The sequence below is a fragment of the Molothrus ater genome, chromosome 18, assembly GCF_012460135.2.
Source record: "Molothrus ater isolate BHLD 08-10-18 breed brown headed cowbird chromosome 18, BPBGC_Mater_1.1, whole genome shotgun sequence".
Classification (NCBI taxonomy): Eukaryota; Metazoa; Chordata; class Aves; order Passeriformes; family Icteridae; genus Molothrus; species Molothrus ater.
The window spans coordinates 12,378,329-12,404,787 of NC_050495.2; the positions used below are offsets into that span (position 1 = coordinate 12,378,329).

Consider the following 26,459-nt stretch of genomic DNA (forward strand, 5'->3'; position numbering starts at 1 on the left):
GGCCCATCTGCAGCAGCCCTGGAGCTGCAGAGGAAAACTCCCCCCTTGTGCAGGATCCCTGCTCCAGCAGCAGCACAGCTGGCACTGCAGGAGGGCTGAGCCCCCATGGGATGGGGCTGTGCCACCCCCTGACACACAGGGGACAGGGCATGGTCTCACTCTGGCAGTGGTTTTTTTTTTTTGTTTGTACTATTGCATTTGTATTTTTAATTTTCCTCGTAAAGAACTGTCATTCCTACTCCCCTATCTTTACCCGAGAGCCCGTAATTCCAAAACTATAATAATTCAGACACAGGGGGTTTACATTTTCCATTTCAGGGGAGGCTCCTGCCTTCCTTAGCAGACACCTGGCTTTTAAACCAAGACATGAATTCCTCCACTTCTGCATTCCTGGGTAAATCCACCTTGGAAATGGTGCCATTCACTCATCGATGCTCAGGGAATTTGGGGCAGCTCTACTCACCATGGCAGTCTTGAGGTGCAGGGTGTCGTGGAGCACGGATCCCGTCTCCCAGTTCTTGATTTTCACAAAGCGGGGGCATTTGGAAGGGCTCCCGTTGGCGTTCTTGGTTGGGGACTGGCGCCCAGATGACGGCGGCTGGAAAAGAGGGAACACCCAGCACAAGGTCAGAACTCATCAGCAAAATCCAGGAAAAGGCCCCTGTCAGAACCCAGGACATCCCTCTGGCTGCCCTGGATGGCTCAAGCCCCTGCCAGGGGGCTCAGAGACCTTGGCATGAAGCCAAAGAGACCTGTGCCTTTGATTTTGACCCATGGAAAAAATTACCAACTTTATATGAGGATTCACAAGCCACGGAAGTTTAAGTAGAATGATAGTTTGTTACAAAATAGAAAAATAGAATTTTGGGGTTTTAGAATGGGAGTTCAGAAGCCAAGATGGAGTGATTTGGGCATGTCTTGTCCTTCTTCTTTATTCTTCTTAGCCTCCATCTTCTGGGTGATGGTGGCACTTTTGGATTGGTTTAGAGTAGAAATGGACTGTCTAACATAGGTGATAGGTATTGGGAAATTATTGTAAATAATGTACATGTAGTTTTTAGTATAAAAAGATAACACCACCTCTGAGGCGGTCAGTGTGACTTGGACTGACTTGCTAGACAGACCTCAGCAGGTCAGGAAAAGAATGTTACAGATAACAGAGAATAAACAACCTTAAAAACCACAGCCGAAGAATCCTGACTCCTTCTTCAAACTCGGAGCTGGGAAAAAGAGACTTTCTAACACCTCAGGGTCATCTCGACCACAGAAACCCTGAGAGGTCGGAGCAACAAAGCATTGTGTATGGCTGGATGGCTGTGAGTAAATTCTGGGGTGACACAGCCAGACAAGGTGTGTTATCCCAATATTTGGTGTTATTTGGGATCCTACAACAGAGCCGTTGACTGGCAATGGAATTAAGAAGTTGTGTCTGGTTATGGGACAGCTAAACCTGTGGGAAATGAGTTAAAAACAGAGGTGGAAGTGACTTGGAGAATGTTGTGTTCAAGTTTCCTAGAGGAAGACTCTCCCCCAAAATCTGTGGGGTGTTTCTTCCCAAGGAGCATCACCTGCTCCGGTTCTGCAGGTGCCAAGCTCTGCCTGGAAGAATGAAGAGCTGAGCATCAATCTGAGCAAGCCAAAGGCACAGCTCCTCTGCTACCAATGCTGGAAAGCTTTAGGAACGAGGATGGATGAATTATCCAAGTGGGGGGCTGCTGAATCATGAGTAGTTGGATTTCTCCAGCCTCAGCTCCCTGACACTGCCTTGGCATGGGCTCATCCAGCTCTCCTTGAGTTCTGTGCCAGCACGGGGAGTCTCAGCCAGCACAGAGCTTTTGAGGAGCAGAACTGGTTACAGGTGCTCCTTTTTGCACGTTTTCACAGATAAAACCACAATTTTCTGCTGTGGCTCTTACTCACCCCAAGCACTTAAAGCTTCAAGAGCCATCAGTGTCTGCCAGTGGGGACAGGGGAGCCTGCAGTGGCTCTGGGCAGCAGAGCTCTGTCTCCCAGGAATCAGATCTTACACAGGGATGTAATTCCATCACTGGAACCTGGTGCTGCTGCTGCAGCTCTCCAGGGGACATCTGAGAGCGTCCTGGCCAAAGCTGCTGGTGTTTGGCACCACTTCAAGGCTCTGCACAGCAGCTCTGGGCTGGGACCGGGTCTGTCCCTTCCTACGACAATCCTGGGGCTGGTGTCCCTTTTGAATTATCTGGTTTTCTTGAAGCTGATGCTGCCTTCAGCAGTGTCACCTCCTTTCTGGAGGTCCTGGGCTCCTGTCACCCCTGCAGCAGGCAGCACAAATTTAAAGAAGCAAAAACCCAGCACAGGGTGGGAGAAGCTGCTGGCTCAGGAGGGAAGGCAGCAGGAGCCACAGGGATGACAGAGCAGCTGAGGCTCCAGCTCTGACTCGTTCCCACTTCACCAGGGGATTGCTCTGCTGCTCCAAAGCTCTCAGACATCAATCCTGGCTGACCCCAAGGCTGAGGCCTGGGCTGAGCAGACACCTTTGCATTTGCTGGCACTGCTGGCCAGACTTTTTGCTCAGTTCTCATTTTTACAATAAGTCCAGACTTTTTCCCCCTGGAAAACAGGGATTTCAAGCAGCCTGAGGCTTGTGGTGTAATGACACGCTCTGAAAACATATTTTGGGAGCAAGGGACAGAGGCTGGAGGGGAAGGCAGAGATTTATAGCCTGAATCCTCAGCAGGACCTTCTTTAGCCCTTGCAGTTTCCAAAAGCTGCTCCCTGCACCCCTCAGGCTGTGCTGCCATGGATCTCTGACATTCCTCATGTCACAGATCCCATGATTGTCCCAAGGAGTGTGTCAAAGTCTGCCCCTTGAAGCCAAATGTCCACAGACCACATCTCAGCCTCCCCTCTGCACGCTGCAGTAACTGAATAAAAAATCTCATGCAGAGCTCAAACCCAGCAGTAAATAAGAACCTCCTTGATGTAGTCCTGCAAAAACACTATTTTTAAACTCTTTTTTTTTTCAATTTTGAGGAGTCCAGCCTGAATCATGGCAGTGGCAGCTCCTGGTCATCTCCCCCCCTGCTTGTTTTACTCTTCCAAGAGAATTGAATCATTCTTTAGTCACCAACAGCTTCCTGTGCTCCCTGACCCACCCCGAGGACCAAAGGGGACAATCTGCCACCTTCCCTCTGAGCCTGATTGCTCAGACCATCTCCCTGAGATGGGCAAAATGTGCTGAAAACAGCTCAGAAATGCAACCAAAACCAATCCTCACCTGCAGCTCCACCTGCCAGACAGAAACCGGGAGCACCAGGCAGGGAGTGTTGATTGCACCCAGCACTTTTTAATGGGAGTTTTGATCTCCTGACAAGGTGTGCTGCTAAAATACTTCTTTCTGGAGCAGGTACGGCGCCAAAACGTGCTGAGAATGCAGATGTAGCCATGTCCCCATCCTCAGAGCAAGACTCAAAAATCTGGCCAAATCTGAGCCTTCAGACCTGCAGTCTCTGCCCCTTCCCTGCCCTGGGTCCAGCACAGCTCCTGGGGACAGGGGACACTGCCACCACGGGAGGACAAAGGGGCAGAACCTCACTGAGGGTTGGTGCTTATCTGCCTGCAGTGCTCTGCCTCAAACCCCTCCAAAGCTGCTCCCCTTCCCCATTTGTCTTTTCCCTGCAGGAGCTGGGCAAGCTGGAATCCTGGAATCACAGAGTCATTAAGGTCAGGAGAGGTCTCTGAGGTGGTTGATCCCAACCTCTGAGTGAGCACCACGCTGTCAGCTGGAGCAGAGCACCCAGTGTCATTCCTTGGACACTTCCAGGGGTTAATGGGACCCCATTAATCTGTTCCAGTGTCCCAGATTGCAAGGAAAGGGAAGGTGTGTATTCTATTTGTGTATTCTATTTGCCATCTGTATGGCAGTTGTCTTCTGTTCATTGGGCAGTTTCCCTTATCTCTTCCACACCCAATCCTCCCTCAGGGGAGACACCTGCTGATAACAGCTATTGAATGTCACTGCATGGCTGATAAGAACTACAGCATCCCACTGGGAGGTGTGAGCCCAGAGGGAGGAGCCAAGCATTCCTACCTGGATATAATCTGGAGGTTCTGGAACACCAGCACGGCTTCTCCACTGGATTTTCCAGAGGAACAGCAGCTGCCTCTCCTTCCCCTGGATCTTCAGAGGCAGAATCCACCCTTCTCTACATGATCCCTGCTCCAGCAGAGCCACCCCTGGCACTGCAGGAGGGCTGAGCCACAATTCCAATGGTTCTGCTGCCAACAGCCTGACCCACAGGGTTTCAGGCTGGGTTCTGACTCTGGCAGTGCTCTTTTGGTTCACTGCATTGTTTATTTTTATTTTCTTCCCTAGTAAAGAACTGTTATTCCTGCTCCCATATTTTTTGCCTGAGAGCCCTTTAATTTAACATTTATAGCAATTCAGAGGGAGGGGGTTTACAGTTTCCATTTCAGGGGAGGCTCCTGCCTTCCTTAGCAGACACCTGTCTTGTAAAGCAAGATATCCAGTGCCTGACAACCCTCACTGGGAGAGGCCCACGGAGATGCTGAATCCTGGGACAGCAGCCAGGCTGGAGCAGAGGTGTCAGCTCTGACACCCCCATCCCGGAGCAGCTGTGGAGGAGAGACAGAACCCAGGGGAGCCTGGGAAGGAGCTGTGTGTGAGCTGGTGTGTGTGTGTGTGTGCTGAAACAGGAGCCAAACACTCCCCGCCGCTGTGCCAGGGAGGCTGCGTGAGATCTTTTCATGTTTTAATGAGGCAGCTGGGATCTGGGTGACTCAGGAGAGGGACAAGCCGAGAGACAACTGCGGCAGCCGGGGCGCACACGCGTTATGCAAACAGCTCCCACCCAGAGCGTGCCGGCACTCCACGGATCCCGGGCTGTCTGCTCCCACAGGAGGAGCCCTGGGAACTCCTTGGGGACACGGTGACAGTGGACATCTCTGTCCTGAGCTCTGCAGGTGCTCACCCTGCTAGGCTGGGTCCCAGCGGGGCGAGAGCAGCAGCAGCCGGGTTGTGGATTTATCTCCGTGCTGACATTTCCGTCCAGACTGCATCAGCCCCGCTCGGCTCAGAGCGTGTCCTGTGCCTCTGCTCAGCTGTAAATCACCCCCACAAGCTGCTCTGAGTCGCTTCCCCTGAGAGCCACACGGGCACAGAGCTCCTGATTGCCCTCGGGCTGCTCGCGAATCAGTCCCTGTGGCTGGAACAGGACCTGGCACAACCTCAGCATCCTCAGGGTTAGGGCCAGGGGGATTGGGCTGCTGGGAAACCAGCGAAAGATGCACTGTGGTTTTGTAAAAAATAACAGAGGGATGGGGATCGATGCCCAGCGGGGCTTTCAGCACCTTATTACGAGCCTCAGTGAGCATTCGCCACCTGGCCAAGTGAATCCACCCAATCCTGCTTCAAAAAAAACCCAAGGAAAGTTCCCACTTGGCTTGACTTTCCCCAGTGTTAATAGTATTTATTGCTGCTTGAAAGAAGTTCAGCTGCCTTGACTGCACACAGCCCTGGGGAATGGCTGGGGGAAAAACCAGACTGCTTCCAGAAAAGCAGGCGTAAGGATTCGGGGATAAGAAGGATAAAAAGAAAGCTGTGCATCCAGTGGAAAAAAAAAATAATAAAGAGTTTAATAGCAGCTTAAGACAGGCGGTTTTGGCAGCCCCAGCACAGAGAGAAATTAAGCTCTGCACACAGAAGGTTATAAAGTGCTTATAGTAACAGACACGGACACGCACGGGGCTTAGCAAAGGAGCAGGAAGACTCTGCAGAGCTGGGGCAGAGGGAGCAGCCCTGACCTGTCCCTGGGCTCAGGATTCCCTGTGCTGGGACACGTGGCTGTCAATTGTGTGGGGGGACACCCAGCCCGAGGCTGGCTGTGCTGCTGGGACACCTGGCCATGGTCCTGAGATGAGGGAGGGGGGAAATGGATCCCAGCCAGGCTGGGTACAGCCCTGCAGCATGGCCAGGGCTGTCCCGGTGCCCTGTGTGGGCATCAGCACCAGCTCAGAGGGTCCAGTGTGTCCCCCATGGGTCTCTGGCACTGCCAGACTGCAAAAGTGCATGGGAACGTCATTGCATGCAGGATTGCCAGGAGAAATGCATCCAGCCCTGGGCCAGCTCAGGAGGGACCTGGAGCTGCTGGAGGGAGCTCAGAGGAGGCCATGGAGATGCTGGAGCCCCTCTGTTCTGGAGCTGTGGCTGCCCCTGGATCCCTGGAATGTCCAAGGCCAGGTTAGACACTGGGGCTTGGAGCAGCCTGGGACAGTGGGAGGTGTCCCTGCCATGGCAGGGGTGGCACTGGGTGATCCTGTGGGAATCTCTGTGGCTTTCAGACCACCCATCCCTCTGCTCTGGAGCCAGGCTGGGAGAAGAGCTGGGGGTGCTCACCTGGAGAGGAGAAGGCTCCAGGGACACCTCAGAGCCCCTTGCAGGGCCTAAAGGGGCTCCAGGAGAGCTGCAGAGGGACTGGGGACAAGGGATGGAGGGACAGGACACAGGGAATGGCTGCCACTGCCAGAGGGCAGGGATGGATGGGATCTTGGGAATCAGGAATTGTTCCCTGGCAGGGTGGGCAGGCCCTGCCCCTGGATCCCTGGCAGTGCCCAAGGCCAGGCTGGACACTGGGGCTGGGAGCAGCCTGGGACAGTGGGAGGTGTCCCTGCCCATGGCAGGGTGGTGATCTCCAGTCTGGTCCCCCAGGTCCTGCCTGGATAATCCCATCAGGGAGATCCTTTTGCCCAAGCCCTGGCAGAGCTTACGCACGTCGTGTTTTCCCCGAGGTGATCTTGGTGGCCTGGCAGGGTCTGCCTGACGTCTCTGGCTCTGCTACAAACGTGGAGTTAATCTCCTCTTGGCAAGGAAGCCTGAGAATTTATGGCCATGGAGTGTGAGAGATGAAAAGGCACCGTGGAAGGCATTATCTGAAGTGCTCTATTGAATTACCATCAGATGAATCCAAAGGACTTTAATGATGCAGCTTGGCCTGGTGCCACCAGAAGGGATCACACTCCCCAGGGAGGCCTCGGCGTCCTGCTCCTGGCTGGGCTCCCATCCCACGTCAGATGAGGAGCAGAATTCTCCAGTGACCTCCATTCCCTGCCTGACCCATGGCCACTTCAGCTCCTGGCCCCAAGGGGCTCAGGGATCCATCACCTGCAGCTTTTGGGGTCACACGCTGTCCCTGCAGGTTCTCTGCGCTGTGAGAACCCACCGGGATGGGTCACATTCCCACAAACCCTGGGAATTCTGGTTTTCCCACCCAAAGCAGCCCCAGCCACGGCCTCTTACCTGCTGTCCTTCAGAGCAGGGGTTGTTCAGGACCACGGGGACGTTGCTCTTCCCCCACAGGTCCCCCGGGACACGATCGTTCTCCATCCGAGCCGGCAGAGCTTTCTGGGGATTGTTCTCCCCTTCCCTGAAACTGAAGGGTTAAAAACCTTTTGGGGTGCTGGCACCCCAAAAGCTCCAAGCTCCAGCTGCTTCCCACAGGAGCCAAAACTTGGCCAGTGCTCCGTGGGAAGGGAGGAAAGGCAGGGCCTCAGCCAGGGCGATGAATCACCGAGGTGAGGACAACCCAAGCACCACGGGAGCTCCACCTCAGAGCCACAGGAGTGCCCACTCTGGCCCTACAGCAGAGCCTCTGCACCCCAAAATCCTGCTGGAACCTGGGAAAACAACCCTGGGAGATGGGGAAGGGAGGCTGGAGAAGCTGGTGGCAGAAGGAGCTTGCAGAGCAGGGAAGAGGAAGAAACAGCCCAGAACAAACAGGAGCTGAGCTCCCAGGAGCTCTCCCTGCTCTTCCTGACCTTTCCACATGCTGGAGTGGAAGTGATTTCAGCCAGGCAAACTGAGGAATATGTGGGATGTATTTGGGTGGAATATGGGGTATATTTGGGTGGAATATGGGATATATTTAGGAGGACTATGGGGTATATTTGGGTGGAATATGGGGTATATTTGAGAGGAATATGGGGTATATTTGGGTGGAATATGGGGCATATTTGGGTGGAATATGGGGTATATTTGGGGGGAATATGGGACATATTTGGGTGGAATATGGGTTATATTTGGGTGGAATATGGAGTATATCTGGGGACAAAATGGGACATATTTGATGGGAATATGGGATATGTTTAGGGGGAGTTGCTGGGGATGAGGGGAGGGCTGGGCACTGGAGACATCTCAGCGCTGGCTGCCCCAGCCCAGGTGGTGACACTGGAGTAGCTCAGGTGTAACCCAGGTGTAACCCAGGTGTAACTCAGGTGTAGCTCAGGTGTGACTCAGGTGTAGATCAATGTACCACACACCTTTTGGGGTGTAGGAGAGGCTCTGAAATGCCACCTGAGCTGGTGCAAAACCTCTGCCAGGTGAGCCCTCATCAAGGAGAAAACAACCAGGGTTTAGAGAGGTGACATTCAGAGAGGCAGGGGGTGGCACCTGTGTCACCAGCACCCCCAAGGCCACCAGGGAAGGGGCTCCTGGGTTGGGCAGAGCAGGGGCACGGGTCAGGATGGGCACAGGCACTGAGGAAATGCCTCAGAAATTGTTTTGCTCCTGCTGTCAGTCCTTAAAAGCCTTCCAGGTGCCACTGAATCAATAATGAGAATTCTCATTAATGGTGGCAGAGTTTGGGCACTGACCAAAGTAGGACATTTGCACCCAAGGCATAAATCACACCAACAGCATGCTCCTGATTCAATTTCAGGAAGACAAACAAATACAAATAAATTCAGTTTCACAGTCCTTGAACTCCTTTAGCTTAAGGAAAAGACTTCATTTAAAGAGCATCTCCCTGTGCTTTTTCTGTCATTTTTCTGCTTTTACAGAGCCATGCTCAGCTGCCAAAATATTTCCCTGGGCTCTGGCCACCTTCCAATGGTTGGAAAGTGGCCACCTCGGTGGGAGTGAGGACGCACAGGTGCCCAAGGGCCGTTTTCCCTGGGATTTCTGTGCCCCTCCAGGCCATGAAAGCTGTTCCAGTTCCTGGTGAGCTGGCCCTAGGAGGATGTGAAAGGGTTTCAATCAGATAAAACACAGCTTTTAAGAAACCCCACCCAAGCATCTCAGCCAAAGGCAACAGAGATCCTGTGACTGTGTTCACAGGGGTTCTTGGATGAGGGAAGAGACGAGGATCTGACTCCATGTTTCAGAAGGCTTGATTTATTATTTTATGATATATATTACGTTAAAACTATACTAAAAGAATAGAAGAAAAGGTTTCATCAGAAGGCTGGCTAAGAATAGAATAAGAAAGAATGATAACAAAGGTTTGTGGCTTGGACAGAGAGTCTGAGCCAGCTGACTGTGATTGGCCATTAATTACAAACATCCAACATGGGCCAATCCCAGCTGCACCTGTTGCATTCCACAGCAGCAGATAACCATTGGTTACAGTTTGTTCCTGAGGCCTCTCAGCTTCTCAGGAGGAAAAATCCCAAGGAAAGGGTTTTCCATAAAAGATGTCTGTGACTAGATCCCAATCCCTGCTGCAGGGGATGGTGATCCACACAGAATCCAGCATGCACAGGGATGCACAGAGATCCTGGGGACAGGGACAGCCAGCAGCCACACATCCCTCTGTGCCCAACCCAGAGGGCAAGCTCAGGGTTTCCTGCCTCCATCCCAGTAATCCCCAGCAGGCAGGCAGCAGGGAATTAGCAGGATGAGAGCCCAGCCAGCCTGGCTGTCCCCTCGGAGCCAGCCCAGCTGTTGAATCTCCTGGAGAGCTCTCATTCATTCCCACATCCCTGCCCTCCTGCCCTGATCCCAGCGTGCCAGGGGACTGGGGGAAATGGATTGGAGAATTCTCCAAACCTGATAGAAGGCCCACACAGTGTGTGCACCTGTATGCAAACCTGGAAATAAGAAATTGCTGACTTGGAAATGCCATGGAATGGGACAGGCATTGTTGGGAGAGAAATGGAACTAAAAACAAGTTTCAAAAGGTGGCCTTGCAAATAAGACTAGATAATTTAGAGAAATAGAACTGTGAAACATGCATTGAATTAAGACTTATGAGGGGTAATTTTAGATGATTGGCTTTAAAGCGTTTACAGCATGGTGTGGCAAAAAGCTGATAGGCCAAGAAATGCTTATAGTGTATAATAATTAAAAAATAGTTGGCTTGAATGACTTGTAATGGCATGAATTATAACATCTGTATTGTCTCACAATGAGAGACATTGTCTCGCAATTATCTCTTCAAATGAGACTGAAAATGGAATAAAAGCTTTTCAAACACCTCTCAGTTGCCCCATCTCTGGGTCAGGAAAGGGCATTGTCCAACAGGGACACAGAGCCAGGTCAGCACAGGGCCACCAAGCTCCTGAAGTCACCTCCAGCAGCTGACAGGCCCCAGCTGCTCCTCACAATGGGCCCAAAATCCAGACAGAAGCACTGAATCCATAAGGAAGAGATCCCTTGGCTCTCCTGGAGCTTGGGACTTGGCAGAAGGAACCTGCTGGAAAACCACGGGGCCTCTCCAGGAGAAGTTTGAGATCAGCCAGAGACCCTACAGGCACCTCCAGAATGGTGCTGGGACCTGAGGAGGGTCTGCAGGGCCAGTGCCAGCACGAGGGAAGCTTGGAGAGGATTCCTGGAGGCCTGGGAATCTCGTTGGGATCTCGTTGTGTGCACAGGAGCAAAGCCATGAACGTTGGCAGCTGGAGAAATCCCAGATGTCAAATGAAACTGGGCATTAATTTGGGTGGTTTGGGATTTCCAGGTCCTGCTGGAGCAGGGATTGCTCCCATTCCTTGGCCTCAAGCACCACCTGACAGCGAGGTGCCCCGTGCTGAGGGACAGGGACATCCAGGTGGGAATTACCTGGTGTCAGAACCCAGCACATCCCTCTGGCTGTCCAGGACGGCCAGGACCCCTGCCAGGGGGCTCAGAAGCCCTGGCACAGAGCCCAAAACACCTGTGGGTTTGATTATGACCCGTGGAGCAAATCACCAACCTTAGATGAAGATCAGCAAGCCACAACAGTTTAGGTAGAATAATAGTGAAGTTATCATGGGGTGGAAAAGTAGATTTTAGGGTTTTGGTATGGGGGTTCAGGAGGCAAGATGGAGGGAACTGGGTGTGTCCAGCCTTTCTCCTTCTTGGCCTCCACCTTCTGCTGTGATGTTGGCACTTTTGGATTGGTTCAGAGTAGAAGCTCACTGTCTAACACAGGTGATGGGTATTGGAAAGGAATTGTAAACATTGTACACATCGTAGTTTTTAGTACAAAGACATAACCCTGCCCTGGGGCAGGCAGAGTGCCTGGAACTGTCCTGCTGGATGGACCTCGGCAGGGCAGGAGAAAATTCTTTATAGATGAGAAACAATGAACAACCTTGAGCCCGAGAAATGAAGAGCCCTGACTCCTTCTTCAAGCACCGGGCTAAGAAAAGAGACTTTCAAACTTTTCTTGGGGTAACTCTGACCAGCTAAAGATCCTGACAACCTGGGTGCTCCACATCCCTTGTGTGCCTGCAGGTGTGGCAGGAGCAGGATTCCTGCTGCTCTTCCCCATGGATTTGTGGCTGCATGAGCACAGCACCGAGGGGCTGACCCTGCTGGGAAAGCACAGCCAAGGGTGGCTGTGACAAAGCCACCAGAGTGACCTGGGGGTGTCCCTGGTGCTGCGCCTGGCCAGGGCTGCCCTGAGCCTCCCCCGGATGGGGCTGCCCACAAGGATCCGGCTCTGTCCTTTTGGAGAGAGGCAGGGAGAGAAAAGCCCATTGAGAGCAGCCAGAGCCTCAGCCCAGCCCGAGCACAGATGGGGGAATAAAAATAAAAACCATCAATTGCTTCATTTTACAAATATTTCCTGGCCCTCGCTTTGTAAGGGCCTTGTTTGCGAGCTGGGACGGGAACAGGATTTTTGGGATGAGTTGTTTTCCTCTCTTGCCGTGGCTGCTGCAGCCCCCAGAGGCACAGGGTGACCTGAGGATGTCACTCACAGCTCCAGCAGGCTGAGGGGACAGCCACAGCTCAGCCCCTGGGCAATGTTCCCAAAAGGATTTTATCAACAGGAGAGCCCCAAAAGCCTTTCTGGTGGGCACTGGGGGGGCACAGCTCCCTCGAGGGAGCCAGGCTGGGCATCCCCAGGGATCTGCCCTGGGAGAGCCACAGGGAGAGAGGAGCCGGCTCCTCTTTTTAGAGAAGCTCAGGCCAGGTTGGACATTGGGGCTTGGAGCAGCCTGGGATAGTGGAAGGTGTCCTGGGACTGGAGCTTTGAGGTCTTTTCCGATCCAAACCATTCCATGAGATGTTTTTAATCCCCATTTTGATATCTTTGGAAGCAATGCTGAAGGTGGAGGCCATTGGTTGGATGAACTCCCCCAAAAGCCAGATCCAGGACCCAGGATCCCTCTCTGACCACTCCCAGATCCATCACACACTCTTGGCCAGATCTCTTGGATCCAGAGAGACCCAAAACCCTGTTTGAGGGGTTTTTGTGATCTGAAAGCCAAATCTGATACTTTAAAAAGGGAAGAGGAATCCTGCCCTCCCCCACTGGTGCCAGGCAGAGCCTGGGATGCTGCCTCCCCTTGGAAAGAGCATCTGGCTGCTTGGAGAAATGAGAGGCACCACTGTTTTCTTTTGACTAATTTGATGATGTTGCAGTGCTCCGAGTGATGAAGCAGAAGGGAAGTTGCTGAGACAGCCCTTTCAGAAATTTCTCCAAAGCTTTTCCAAAAAGAAATTAAAGGGGAGAAAAAAAAAAAAAAAGATGGAAAGGGAAGTTTGTCAGTTTGTCACTCGTCTCCTTTGAATTTCCTTGGCAGAAGGATCTCTCTGATTCCCAGGAAGGGAGCAGAGCCAGCCCTGGCTGCTGCCACCCCAGGCGGGATGGATGATGAGGGTGGCAGTGCCCACACTCTGGTGACAGCTCTGGTGACACTGATAGCATCACTCTGTGCTGTGACCAGGGACCAGCTTCTCCTTCTCCTGGCAAACCTGAGCCTGGGGCTGTGTGGGAAGCTCAGGAGAGAAATTCCTTCCTCTTACCTCATTCCCTGATTGTTCCCCGGGCATGGCTGCACTTGCAGTGCTCCTCCTTCTGGTGGGATAAGCAGCTCTTGCCTCACCTTTCTCTTGTCCCATGGAAAACCACATTCCAGAGGGGCAGAAATTAAAATTCCCTAATTTAATTAATTTAATTTAAATTAAAATTAAAATGCTCCCTTCCCTGGAAAAGGTGCTGGCTGCAGGCTGGAGGGTTCAGCAAGGTCTGGACAAGAGCAGAGGGGGAGGGATGGGGCAGGAGAAGGGATTTCCAGGGTGCAGAGGATGGAGCAGAGCTCAGGAAGGAGGTGGGAATTTGGAAAAAGGAATAACTCCAAAATCTGGGATGCACTCCCTGGAGAGGCAGCAGGGACGGTGGGAACTGCAGGGTGATCCAAGCAAGGAACAAGTGGGAGAGGGGGTCTGGGACAGCACAGAAGGAGGATGAAAAGCCTCAGGAAGAACCTGTGGAATGATCTGGAGAAGATCCTGCAGCCTCAGAACGTCAGGAATGTGCCCAGCACTGGGATCAGGGACTAATGAGCTGAGCAAGCTGCAGCCTCAGGGAGCCTGTGAAATAGGAGGCTGGCAAATGCCTTTGAGGAGGCACTGACACGGAAAGACCTGGGAACAGATCCAGGCAGTCCCAAAGTCCCAACAGCACAGCTCAAAATTCAGCCAGCACCGAGCTGCAACAGCTCCTGTCCCTCCCTGTGAGCTCCTGGAGGATCCCAGCCTGGCCAGGGGAATGAAAGAGCTCAGGGGTGCTGGGAACCACACCTGGATCTCCTGGGGGATCACACCTGGATCTCCTGGGGGATCACACCTGGAGCTCCTGGGGGATCACACTTGGGGCTCCTGGGGGGTCACACCTGGATCTCCTGGAGGATCACACCTGGATGTTCTGTGGGATCACACCTGGATCTCCTGGGGGATCACACCTGGGGCTCCTGGGGGGTCACACCTGGATCTCCTGGAGGATCACACCTGGATCTCCTGGGGGATCACACCTGGATGTTCTGTGGGATCACACCTGGATCTCCTGGAGGATCACACCTGGATCTCCTGGGGGATCACACTTGGGGCTCCTGGGGGGTCACACCTGGATCTCCTGTGGGGTCATACCTGGATCTCCTGGGGGATCACACCTGGATGTTCTGTGGGATCACACCTGGATCTCCTGGGGGATCACACCTGGATGTTCTGGGGGATCACACCTGGATCTCCTGGGGGATCACACTTGGGGCTCCTGGGGGATCACACCTGGGGCTCCTGGGGGATCACACCTGGGGCTCCTGGGGGGTCACACCTGGATGTTCTGTGGGATCACACCTGGAGCTCCTGGGGGATCACACCTGGATCTCCTGGGGGGTCACACCTGGATGTTCTGTGGGATCACACCTGGAGCTCCTGGGGGATCACACCTGGATCTCCTGGGGGATCACACTTGGGGCTCCTGGGGGGTCACACCTGGGGCTCCTGGGGGGTCACACCTGGATGTTCTGGGGGGTCACACCTGGGTCTCCTGTGGGTCACACCTGGGGCTCCTGTGGGTCACACCTGGGGCTCCTGGGGGGTCACACCTGGGTCTCCTGTGGGTCACACCTGGGGCTCCTGTGGGTCACACCTGGCCCAGGGGTTTGGCTGCTGGGGTCACACACGGGGACAAGGGCAGGGGACCCAGGGGATGAAGGAGCAGCACAGAGGCTGAGCTGTGAGAGGTGCGTTGGGAACTGGGCTGATGAGTTTGGGGGAATATGGGGTGCATTGGGGTGGAATATGGGGTCTGTTTGAGGGGAATTTGGGATGTATTTGGGGGGAATATGGAATATATTTGGGCAGAACATAGGGCATACCTGGGGAGAATATGAGATACATTTGGGAGAATATGGGGTATATTCGAGAGGAATGCTGGATATATCTGGGGGGAATATGGGATATATTTGGAGGGAATATGGGATATATTTGGAGGTATATGGGGTATATCTGGGAGGAATCTGGGATATATTTGAGAGGAATATGGGATATATTGGGTGGAATATGGGATATATTTGAGGGGAATATGGGATATATTTGGGTTGAATATGGGATATATTTGAGGGGAATATGGGATATATTTGGGTTGAATATGGGGACATATTTGGAGGAATATGGGATATATTGGGTGGAATATGGGATATATTTGAGGGGAATATGGGATATATTTGAGGGGAATATGGGATATATTGGGGAGAATATGGGGTCTATTTGGGTGGAGTATGGGGTATATTTGGTGGGAATATGTGATCTCCAGGCACAAAAAGCCTCTCTGGATCAGTGATGGAGTAGAGTGATGAGGAAGAAGCCTCAGCCAGGGGAGCAGGGGAAGGCTATTCCCTGCCAGAGCTCCCTGCATCCATTTCCAGAATGGCACAAAAGTGGAAATTCCAGGGAACCTTCTCCTTTCTGAGGTTTTAAAGTTTTGCGTCCAAGTGCAGAAGAATGAAGACAGATCAGAAATGCAAATGAAATGTTTTGAGCAACACAAAGAGATTTTGGTGGTCCTGAGGAAGGTGGAAGAGAATTTTCTCTTTGGGAACTGCAAAATTATGGGGTTTGTTCCAAGGCAAGCTGGAGCCTGAAACCTTGAAACCTTTTCTGAACTGAATTCCTGCTCTGAGCAAACTTCTCCCTCTCGGGGCTGCTGCTTGGACTGAAACTGCCATGTTTCCATCATGCTGCTCATGTCATGGAAGAGACCTGGGAAGGAAAATAAACCCTGGCAACTCAGTGGGGAGGGGGGGAAGGAGGAGGGAAGATGGGACCTGACAATCTCCCCAGAGCTCTGAGGGAAAAACAGACCTGGGTTCACTGGCAGGGAGTGAATCAAACTCTATTTTTGCTTCCTAGCCCACGGTGAGCCTCGTGGCAGAAATGCCAGCTCTCATCATACCTTGAGCCCCACATCTGTGCTCCCTTTCCTGATTGCAGATGGCCTGAGCTGAGGAGCAGCTGTGGTCACTCCATGGACACACCCTGAGGGCACAGGGCGGGAGGAGAAGCCAGCAAGGAGAATTCCCCTGGGGAATGCAGACCCTGGGGGCAGGGGATGGAGAGGAACTGATTGTGTCCCCAAAGCAAATTTAGGATCAATCAATCAATCAATCACAGAATGGATTGGAAGGGATCTTAAAAAACATCCAGTGCCACCTCTGCCATGGCAGGGACACCTCCCACTGTCCCAGGCTGCTCCCAGCCCCAGTGTCCAGCCTGGCCTTGGGCACTGCCAGGGATCCAGGGGCAGCCCCAGCTGCTCTGGGCACCTGTGCCAGGGCTTCAGAACCCTCCAGGGAACAATTCCTTCCCAATATCCCACCTAACCCTGCCCATTTTGAATCCATTCCCCTTATCCTGTCCCTCCATGCTCCTATAAGAAGTCCCTCTCCATCTCTCTTGTAGGGTCCCTTCCAGTTTTCCTTGGAAGTAACACCAGAGAGAGCAGCTGGGTGTAGTTTGAATTGGTTTAACCAAAGCCCATCTTGAGCAAGAAGTTTTTGGCTCTCTGTGGACAAGCTCAGCCTTGTGCCATCCCCTCCTGCCCTGGGAATGCTGTCCCAGCTCCCTGAGCCAGATTGGATCCAACAAAGCGCCCTGGGCTGGGGTGGTCAGCACCAGGCAGAGAGGAGACAGACCAGGATCCATCCCAATCCCACCATCTCCAGCTGGATCAACAGGCAGAGAGGAGACAGACCAGGATCAGGCTCCATCCCAATCCCACCATCTCCAGCTGGATCAACAGGCAGAGAGGAGACAGACCAGGATCAGGCTCCATCCCAATCCCACCATCTCCAGCTGGATCAACAGGCAGAGAGGAGACAGACCAGGATCCATCCCAATCCCACCACCTCCAGCTGCCCCAACAGCCAAACAGGCCAGGCTGGAGGTGTCCTGCTCAACCTTGAGCGAGGTTTTGCTCCCTCCTGGGTGTAGGCAGAGCTCAGTTCCTGCACTGTTCCTGCCTGGAGGAGTCAGGGCTGAGCTGCATCCATCTGATGAGGCTCACTGGGGCTTTTTTGGCATTTTCTTGGCACTGACCAACACTCTCCCCAGCTATCCACTCCCCATTGTTCCCTGGCCTTTCTGCACTTCTCCTGCCATCCAAGAAAACTTGGAGTGCAGGAGACCTTGAGGCTGCCCTGGCTCTGTGTGAGCCGAGCTGAGGAGATGAATCATCCCCAGCCCAATCCCACAGAAATGCCCTTTGCCCTGCACAGCAGCTCCTGACAGCTTCTCCCTGCAGTCAATCTTTCCCACATCCCTGCTCCAGCCTGGGTCTTCTCCCTCATACCACAAGAACCAGGCTGCAGCTTTTCATCAAGCAGGAGAATTTGACAGAAAAGTGGATTTTCATCCCCAAGGTATAGGGATAACAAAGACATTATTATTATTATTATTATTATTATTATTATTATTATTATTATTATTATTATTATTATTATTATTATTAGGATATTGAAAACAAAAAAATGAGATTTTGGTGAAGTTCCTGCTTTGCTGCTTCAAGATCCTTCAGTTTAAGTGAAATCAAAGTGAAATCAAAGCATTTCTGTTTAATCTCTGAATAAATGAGACTCCTCAGAGTAGAATCACGTTTTTCATCCCTCCCCACGGCTGGAGCAGAATTTCCTTGGAGATCCTGCAGCTGCTGGGATGGGAGGACATGGTCTGAAGGGTGAGGCTGCCCCTGTTCAACCCCAATGTTTGGGATTGTGTTCCCTGAGCTAAACCAGAGAGGATTTTGAAGCCTCCCTGCACATTTTGTACCCAGTCCTGACCTTTTCAATGTCTCAATCCTTAAACCAGGCTCTCCCAGGATGGGATTAAAGCATGCATAGCCCAGACAGGTTTTTGGAGAGCATCCTGAGCTCAGGGGTTAACTCACTTCCCATTGCACGGCAGATTTCTGAATTTTCCAAATCCCAACAATTCGATTGAACAATTGTTGAACAATTCTTGTTCAAAAAGTGAACCTGGAGAGTAGCTGTGCTGGGGAGGGGGTGGCAGGAAGGACACACAGACACCAGCACTGAGCCCAGCAGATATTTTTTCCCTCTGACTCAGTGTGAGCACCCTAACAAGCTTTGAGTACCGTGTCCTCCACGGGAAGCAGGAATAAATTGGGAGAGCAGGAACGACATGAAAACAACTGAAAATAAAACAAGGAAGGTGGAAAACACAGAGGGTGTGGGTGGGATTGGGATGGGAACGAGCGGGAGCTCAGCCTTGGCTGGGAGCCCATGGGGGGACCCCGCTGTGGCTCTCCCCTCTTGTTTCTGATAAAGAAAAATGAACACAACGTTTTCCTTTTCCTAAGAAGTGTCTACAGCAAGAGAACCTGAAATTACAGAGAACTTGGCATTTCAGGTCTTTCCGTGGCCGAGGCACAGATCTGCAGCTCCCGCAAACCCTCAGGGCTTTTCCAGCCAGTCAATAAGCGAGGGCAGCCACAACCCTGCTGCAGCACTTGACACTGCTAAAACGTGTTTGGGGACTTGGGGAAAAGCAGCAGGAAAAGGCAACCTAACAGTGTTAATGAACGGTCAGGAGGAGAGGGAGTTGGGACTGAAAAAACCTGGCTGCAAACAACAGCTCTGGAAAGCAGGAAGGGCCCCGGGGAGCTGCCCTGGCTCCGGAGCGGTGCTCAGGGAAACGCTGAGGAAAATCGGGAGCTGTGCCACTTCCCCCTCCTCAACGGGACGTGGGACAAGCGTTGTTCATGTCCCCACCCATGCACACGAGTCCTGAAACAGCGATCTGGCTCTAGGAGGAGCAGGGGCAGATCCATCCCGGCATTTCCACAGGGATTGGCCATCCCGAGCTCTCGATAGGGAACATCTCCCCCATCCCCACCAGGCTGGTCCCACTGCCCTCGTCCGTCTTGGCTTCAGATGGAGCTGGACTGGGGCTCTCCTTCCCTCTCCCAAAAGGTTTGGAAGCTCATTTCTCCTGGGAAGCACCGTGCCCTGCTGGTCCGACCTTCCTCTCCCATTAAAGTTAGAGCAGATTTCAACTGGAGAGCTCTAAAGCAGGACCACAAGGAGAGGAATACCCTGGACATTATTTGACAGGTGGGGAAACTGAGGCACAGAATTTTGCTTCAACTTAACACAAATGGAATTGAGAAATGGAACAGAGATTTATCCCAGCCCAGCCCGTGATCCTGATCCACCACATCACACAGCTCAGCTTTCCATGAGACATTATTCCCAATCTCCCCAATTTCTCATGCTTAGATCTTCCTTCCACAATCTTCTCCCAATTTTTCATCTTCCACTTCCCCCTTTTTCCCCATCCCTTCCCCTCCATCTCCACCCCGCTGTGCCAGGCAGCAGCCAGCTGTGGAGAGGCGCTCACCAACGCCTCGGTGAGCCAAAACCAGCGCGTTCCACCAAAGGTAAAAAATGTATTTAGGGACCTACCAGTCCACCTGGACTTCTATATCCCGTGTCTCTACCTTGGAGGGCGCATCTCCATCGCTGTCCTTACTGCTGCTGCTCTTCAGCAGGTCCAGGACGGGCTCAATCTCTTTGAGCAGCTCGTTGTCCTCCATGCTGCCGTTGAGGCAGGAGTGAGCACAAGCCCCGTCCTTGCTCCTGCTGCCTTCCGGCCCTTTGCTGCCAGGAACGAGCCCGTTAACGTGGACGTGGGGCTCCACCTCCTTGCCCGTTTCCCTGCTCCACAGCGATCCCATGGCTGCTGGCTGCTCTTTGCTTGGGTTGGACAAGTCAACCGCCTTGGGAGCCGGGCACAGGGGTCTGGTGACACGGACGGTTTTGGGCGTCCCGTCGCCCGTAAAAGTGGTCTCCAGGTGAGTGGTGAAGCCCTCGGGGCCACGCAGGATGAGGACCACGTAGGTCTCGGAGGCGATGCTTCTCAGGATCTCCAGCGCCGTCTCATAGCTCATGTCCACCAGGGGCCTGCCATTGACGGCCAGAATGATGTCCCCAGCCTGGATGAGGCCACTCTGCTCGGCAGCCCCGCCCCGGATCAGGTCCGAGATGATGACGGGCGGTTTGCTGACGCGCTCCTTCACCAGGAAGCCGAGGCCGCCCACCTTGCGCTTGAAGAGCCTCACCGAGATGACGTTGGGCTGGATCTGCTGCACGCTGAACACATTCTCTTCCATGGCAGCCCCCTCCTCCAGCCCGCTCTGCAGGACCTCAGCACCCGCTGGACGCAGGGGAATTCGCTGTCCGAGGGTGGGAAGGGACAGCTCTGCCTTTTGAGGAGCTGGACTCACTGGAAAACTCCCCTGGGCTTGGGCTGCCGAGGGGCTTCCTGCGGCATGCTCGGTGGCACTGCTCTCCGAACAGCAGAAAAGCGGGAATGTCACCCCTGGGAAGGCAGGCTAGGAGCAGGGCTGGGCATCGTCCGGGATGGGAAACATTCCAGCTTCCAGTCAGCCGCTGGCACAGAGGGGGAGGCGGCCCGCTGGCTTCACCGGCATCCCCGCCGACGGTGCGCGGGCTTCTTTATCTGCAAAGGAGGGGAAAAACCAACAAAGGAGGGAGATAAGTGAGGCAGGGCAGGCGCAAGTGCCTGCTGAGCTGAGCACGCCACGGGCACCCCGTCCCCACAGATGTCACCCCCCCGGGCTGCGTTTGGGAGCCAGGCTGCAGCCTCGCAGCGCTCCGGGCTTTGTTTCCTCCACCTCCCCCAGCGAAAATCGGCACCATCTGTTCGGCGGGGGCGCGGGGGGAGCGGGCAGCCCTGGCAGGGGCCGCTGGGCAGGGCAGGGCCGTGCTGGGCAGCCCGGCTCGGGCGCTGCCCGCTCTGCCCACCCTGCAAGGCTGGTACACCCAGGGGGCTCGGCCGGGCTCGGGATCCCCTCGCCGGGTGTTCTCCAGAGCATCCCGCAACCTGCTCGGTGAGAAGCCGACAGGGAACGGGCAGCCCTGCCCGGGAGGAAACCTGTTCCGGAGGTGGCTCCAGGAGCAGCAGCCAGGGAACAGAAGAGGCCGCTCAGCTCCCCTTCCTTCCCCCGACTTAGGAAAACACTTGCAAAGGCAATCGCTGCTTTTAAGGTTGGCTGCAGGGATCAGCGCTCAGCTCCTCCTCTCCCCAGATTCCCAGCCTGGCACGGGGAGAGGGAGGCGACACTCGCCCTCCCCCGAGCCCAGCCCCGCTCCCGCACCAACCGCTCCAGAGGAGGGGAAACATCCCCGGGAGAGCAGCGCGGAGCTCATCCCACCCTCGGGGCAGCATCCCCGGGAGGGCAGCGCGGAGCTCATCCCGCCCTCGGGACAGCATTCCCGGGAGGGCAGCACGGAGCTCATCCCGCCCTCGGGGCAGCATCCCCGGGAGGGCAGCGCGGAGCTCATCCCGCCCTCGGGGGAACCTCGCCTGGAGGGCAGCACGGAGCTCATCCCACCCTCGGGGAAACATCCCCGGAAGGGCAGCGCGGAGCTCATCCCACCCTCGGGACAGCATCCCCGGGAGGGCAGCGCGGAGCTCATCCCGCCCTCGGGACAGCATCCCCGGGAAGGCAGCGCGGAGCTCATCCCGCCCTCGGGGGAACCTCGCCTGGAGGGCAGCACGGAGCTCATCCCGCCCTCGGGGGAACCTCGCCTGGAGGGCAGCACGGAGCTCATCCCGCCCTCGGGGCAGCCTCGTGCAGCCGGGCACGGCTGGAACGGCCCTCGCAGGGCTCGGGGAGTCACAGCCCATTGGCTCCTGATGGGACCCTTGTTCTTACAAGCCACGCTTGGCTTCTGTCACTTCTGCTCCCGAAGCCTCCCCGCGCTCCCCTCGCGTTTTTCTCAGATGCTCTGGAGAACGTTTCTCTCCAGGACTGTGCCCTGACACTTCGCATCGAGCCAGCGCCTTCTTTTCTTTTTTAAAGTCGGAGTTTTAGGCAGAGAACAGAGGGCACGTGTTCTGCTGGAGGCACTGACATGGCAAGGAGAACAATCTTCTCTCTCCCCATGCTCAGGGCAGCTTTGGCACCTCCAGCCCCAGATGGGACAAACAGGGACCTGAGGGGCAGGGCAGGGACACCAGCGCCACTTGGGCACGCTAATCCTCATGTGAGGAACGCTGCTGACCCCAGGCTGAGCTTTTTAGCAGCGAATTAGGAATAAAACATTTCGAGATCCATAACCCAAACCCATGGGTTTAACCCCTGCGGCCCTTCCCCTGCTGTGACTCGGCCCTGCAGAGCAGCAGCAGCAGCTTGCAAAGGGTTAAATACCACCGGGTCACATCCTCAAGGGCTAATTAATGCCCTAATTGCAAATTACACTGGATCAGGACCCCGGGATGGGCTGTGCCGCCTCCCGGGGCTCGGGCAGCAGAGCAGGGCAGGGAAGGTTCCAGTTTCGGGGAGGACGGAGGAAAGCAGGAATTCGCTTCTACCCGACAGGTCCTGCCCCTTTCCTCCCTCCCACCTCTCCATCCCTTCCCCATCCCCACCCCGCTTTCCTTGCCGAGTTTCCCCTTTTTTCCAGACTCTTTAGGATTCACAGGAGCCGCTTCCTTCTCCCTGCCAGGTTCTGATTTCCCGACCCCTCTCCCCCACAAGGTGACCGTCACCGTGCGGGCAGGGCTGAGTCACACCAAACTCATCCCGATGAGCCTCCTGGGGACAAAGGTGGCCTCGGGAGCAGCCGCAGAGCCCCGGGAGCACGGAGCAGAGCTTCCTGCGAGGGGCCAGCCCTGCCGTGCCCTTGGGGCTCTCACCCCGGCGAGTTCTGTGTGCGCATCTCTGCGGGCACAGCCACCGTGGGCACCGCCTGGCACGGGTCCCTGTCACTGCCAGGGCTGCCAGCCGCTCACACGGGCAGATGTTGCACAGCTGGAGGGGACCGTGGATGTCCTTCAGCACCCCCCGACCTCAGAGCGGGACTTGCTGAGCTCGCTGGAAAGAGCTGAGGAGCCCCCGGTGTTTAATCCCTCTCTCTTCTCCCAGCAGGATAATTTCCAGCTATTTCCATGGAAAAGGGTTGTCATTTCTTGTGTGTGCTCAGCAATCCCGTGGAACCGCTGGGCGTTTCTAGGTGCTCATTGTTGCCTGCCCCCAAACCCATTGACACCTCAGCATTCCTCACAAAAGGGATGAGAAGAAAAAAGTCGATTTTAAGTGGTACCTCAACACCCATCCAGAGATTTGTCCTTTTTTTTCTGCTGCTCCTCAGAGTGAGGAAGGTCAGAAAAGAGCCAGAAAGGATAGGAACAGTCAAGGAGAGGAAGGACAGACAGGCCCCAAGCCCCTCAGCCTCCTGCTCCTTTAGGGAATAGCTGGATAAGGATTTTCACAGAATCATGGCATCATTTACATTGGAAAATATTCCTAAAGATCATTGTGTCTGATTATTTTCCAACTGGAAAACCTTGCACAAACTCAGAGTGCAGAGAAGAGGGAGAGGGAGAAGTTCAGGGAGGCCTTGGAAAACTCCCCCAGGAGGGTCAGGGCTCTCCTGTCCCACTTTGGGGTGTCCCAGGTCTGATTTCAGAGGGGACGTGGTTTGTGTGGAGCCCAAAGTGCTCAGCCCTGTGGGTGGCTGAGCTGTGCTGAGCTCTGTGAGCCCAGAGATTCCCAGCTCTCCCTCCCAGCACCATGAGGACTCTGATTTATGCACCCCAGAGCCAGGTCAGACATTTAAAAGCTACTGGAGGTGTCAGGTCCAACTCCTTAAAACAGTGAGAGCAGGACGGGGTTTCAGCAGGGTAGGAATACTTATCCCACCCCAAAAAACAGCCAGGAGAGGGAAAATCCACCAGCAAAGCCTGGCTCAGCTCGCTGTCAGGAATAAACCCTGCTGGAATAGTCCTCCATGGATGGTGCCACCCATGGTTTATTTGGAATAAACCCTGCTGGAATATCCCCCAATGGATGGTGCAACCCACTCCTGCCTCAGTTTCCCTGCCCTTCCCAAAGCACGAACCCAACTCAAACTACAGGAGAGCAAGAAGCCCTGAAGAAAGGCAGCACCCCAGGCAAGCCTTAACCCTGACCCCAACACCAACCCTGGGAACAGCCCTCCTTTGCCTGATGGGTTTGGGGGAGTATGGGGTGTATTTGGGATAGATTTGGGGGGAATATGGGGTATATTTGGGTGGAATATGGGATATATTTGGGGACAATATGGGATATAGTTGGGGGGAATATGGGGTATATTTGAGGGGAATATGGGGTATATTTGAGGGGAATATGGGGTATATTTGAGAGGAATATGGGGCATATTTAGGTGGATTATGGGGTATATTTGGGGAAAATATGGGATATATTTGGGGGGAATATGGGGTCTATTTGAGTGGAATATGAGATATATTTGGGCGGAATATGGGGTATATTTGGGGGGAATATGGGGTATATTTGGGGGGAATATGGGGTATATTTGAGGGGAATATGGGGCATATTTGAGGGGAATATGGGGTATATTTGGGGAAAATATGGGATATATTTGGGGGGAATATGGGGTCTATTTGAGTGGAATATGAGATATATTTGGGTGGAATATGGGGTATATTTGAGGGGAATATGGGGTATATTTGAGAGGAATATGGGGTATATTTGGGGGGAATCTTCGTCTTTCAGGGGAAAGCAGCAGAGCCTGCTCCCCTCCAGCAGCGAGGAAGGCTCAACCAACCAACCCCATGGGAAGCTCCTTGCGCTGCCAGATAACATTCCAAGAATAAACCCAGGCACAAACCTTAATGGAATGATGTAAGAGTTCGTGTCTGGAGACCACACTGACATTTAGGGAAGGGGAAAAGGGGAAGACCATGTGGTGATGGGATACAAATCATGTGAACAGTGCAAATTACCAAACACCCAGTGCAAACAACGAAATAACTATTTAGTGCAATACAACAGGATGATTTGATTTCCAAGGCAAAGCGGAGGAGAAATCAATCTCGGGAGCTTTAACACAATCTCCTGACTGTGCCAGGCAGAGCCGCAGGCTGTGCCGGGCTGGGCCGTGCTCAACGCCAGCCCTCGGCCTCACAAATCCATTTGGAGCCCTGTTCTCCCGGTGATAATGGCTCCTGCATGCCTGTGCCAGCTTTAAATGGGCACCATTGTCCTCTTTAATTAGCTTTCGTGGGATTTATAGCGCTCGAGGAAGAGCCCTGGCGCTGATGGATTGATGCCCATTTAATTTTTACGACCCACGGAGCATCGGTGGATGGGATGAAGAGCGCTGGGATGCAGCATATGCACAGTTCCTGTAAACCTGCGTGGCTGTGCCTCTGAAAAGGGAATGTTCAAGTGATTCCCTGGCAGGCAGCTCGCTGGTGCCAGCAGTTCCATGCTCCATCCCTGCCCAGGGTGTCCTTGTCCACGGCCTTTTAATCCTCAGATAATGTTCCTCTGATGTCTCAAGTTTTAGCTTTTACGTGTTTCAGATCCTGCATTAGTGTATAACTCTGAACTGATACAGAGGGTTAGCTGGCTCTCCTCACATTTTGGGCAGACAGAACAATCCTTCCAGGCCTGAGAACCCAGGTCACCAACACAGCCTCAGGCCCAAAAAGTGTAAACAAAAGGGAATGGGGTGGAGGAAACTGAGGGAATGTGACTTCATTACCTGAAGTGTAATTGGACAATTAACCTCTGGAATGCAAATAGACCAAACTTAAATCTGTCTGAGAAACTCAGGACCATTGCCCACCTTGGGTGTAGCCTCTGTGAGACTTTTGCACTGCTCGAGGGGTATCCTTTGAAGGCCTTTAACAAATACCTACTTTATTCTTTTAGCTCTGTCTAGCCTCTGTTCCAGGATCACCTCCAGCTGGAACCACCCTCAGCCTCCCCAAAATCCACCCAGGAAGGGCGAGACCTTTTCCCTCTAAACCCAAACTATGGCTCTGCTCCTCCCTTTCCATTCCCAGATCAATTCCCAACCATTCTTGGGTTGGGAATCATTACTCCAGCTGGGCTGGGACCTTGCCTTTGCCCACAATAAACCTGATTTCCACCAGGAGTGACTGTAATGAGGCACTTTGCCATCTGTACAATGCCCTGGTGCCAGTCGGTGCCCGCTGACCTGAGCTGGCACCAGCAAAGGGATGGAACTGCACCACTGCCAAAGGGATGGAATGCCACAGGCTCCACCCTGGAGACCCCCTCACCTCCCCGTGGCTCGCTGCACCCAAAACATTCCTGTTCCTGCAGGAAGGGCAGTTAATCAGATAAATCCTTGCTTCTGGTAGAAATAAATCCATGGCCAGACCCCAAGAGGGTTCATCTGCCTCTAATCAGGGGTTGTTTCCTGGAAAACAAACCACAACTGTTTGCTCATAAATCTGCCCCAAAGCCCCAGGACCTGCACATTTATCCAGCTGCTGGCACCTGGTTTGGTGTCCATCCCCTCTCCAGGGAATGGAGCAGCCAAGGAGAGCCAGGTCCTGCTGGCACAGCAGCCACAGGAATGTCTGAGCAGTTCAAATGATCATTGCAGCTCCCTTCCAACACAAA

At 53.8% G+C, this 26,459-nt stretch overlaps 1 protein-coding gene across 2 annotated transcripts in view; it reads right to left on the bottom strand.

Moving 5' to 3' along the window:
* The window catches only part of NOS1 (nitric oxide synthase 1), a 71,479-nt gene that overhangs the window by 36,784 nt on the left and 8,236 nt on the right, over positions 1 to 26,459 (bottom strand). For both annotated transcript variants that reach the window (XM_036393071.2, XM_036393069.2), the window contains exons 2-4: positions 19,459 to 20,515; positions 7,292 to 7,424; positions 464 to 598 (exon numbers count right to left, since the gene is read on the bottom strand). In XM_036393071.2, coding sequence (XP_036248964.1) covers positions 464 to 598; positions 7,292 to 7,424; positions 19,459 to 20,165 — 975 coding nt within the window. In that variant the 5' untranslated portion in view covers positions 20,166 to 20,515. The remainder of the gene's footprint in view (positions 1 to 463; positions 599 to 7,291; positions 7,425 to 19,458; positions 20,516 to 26,459) is intronic.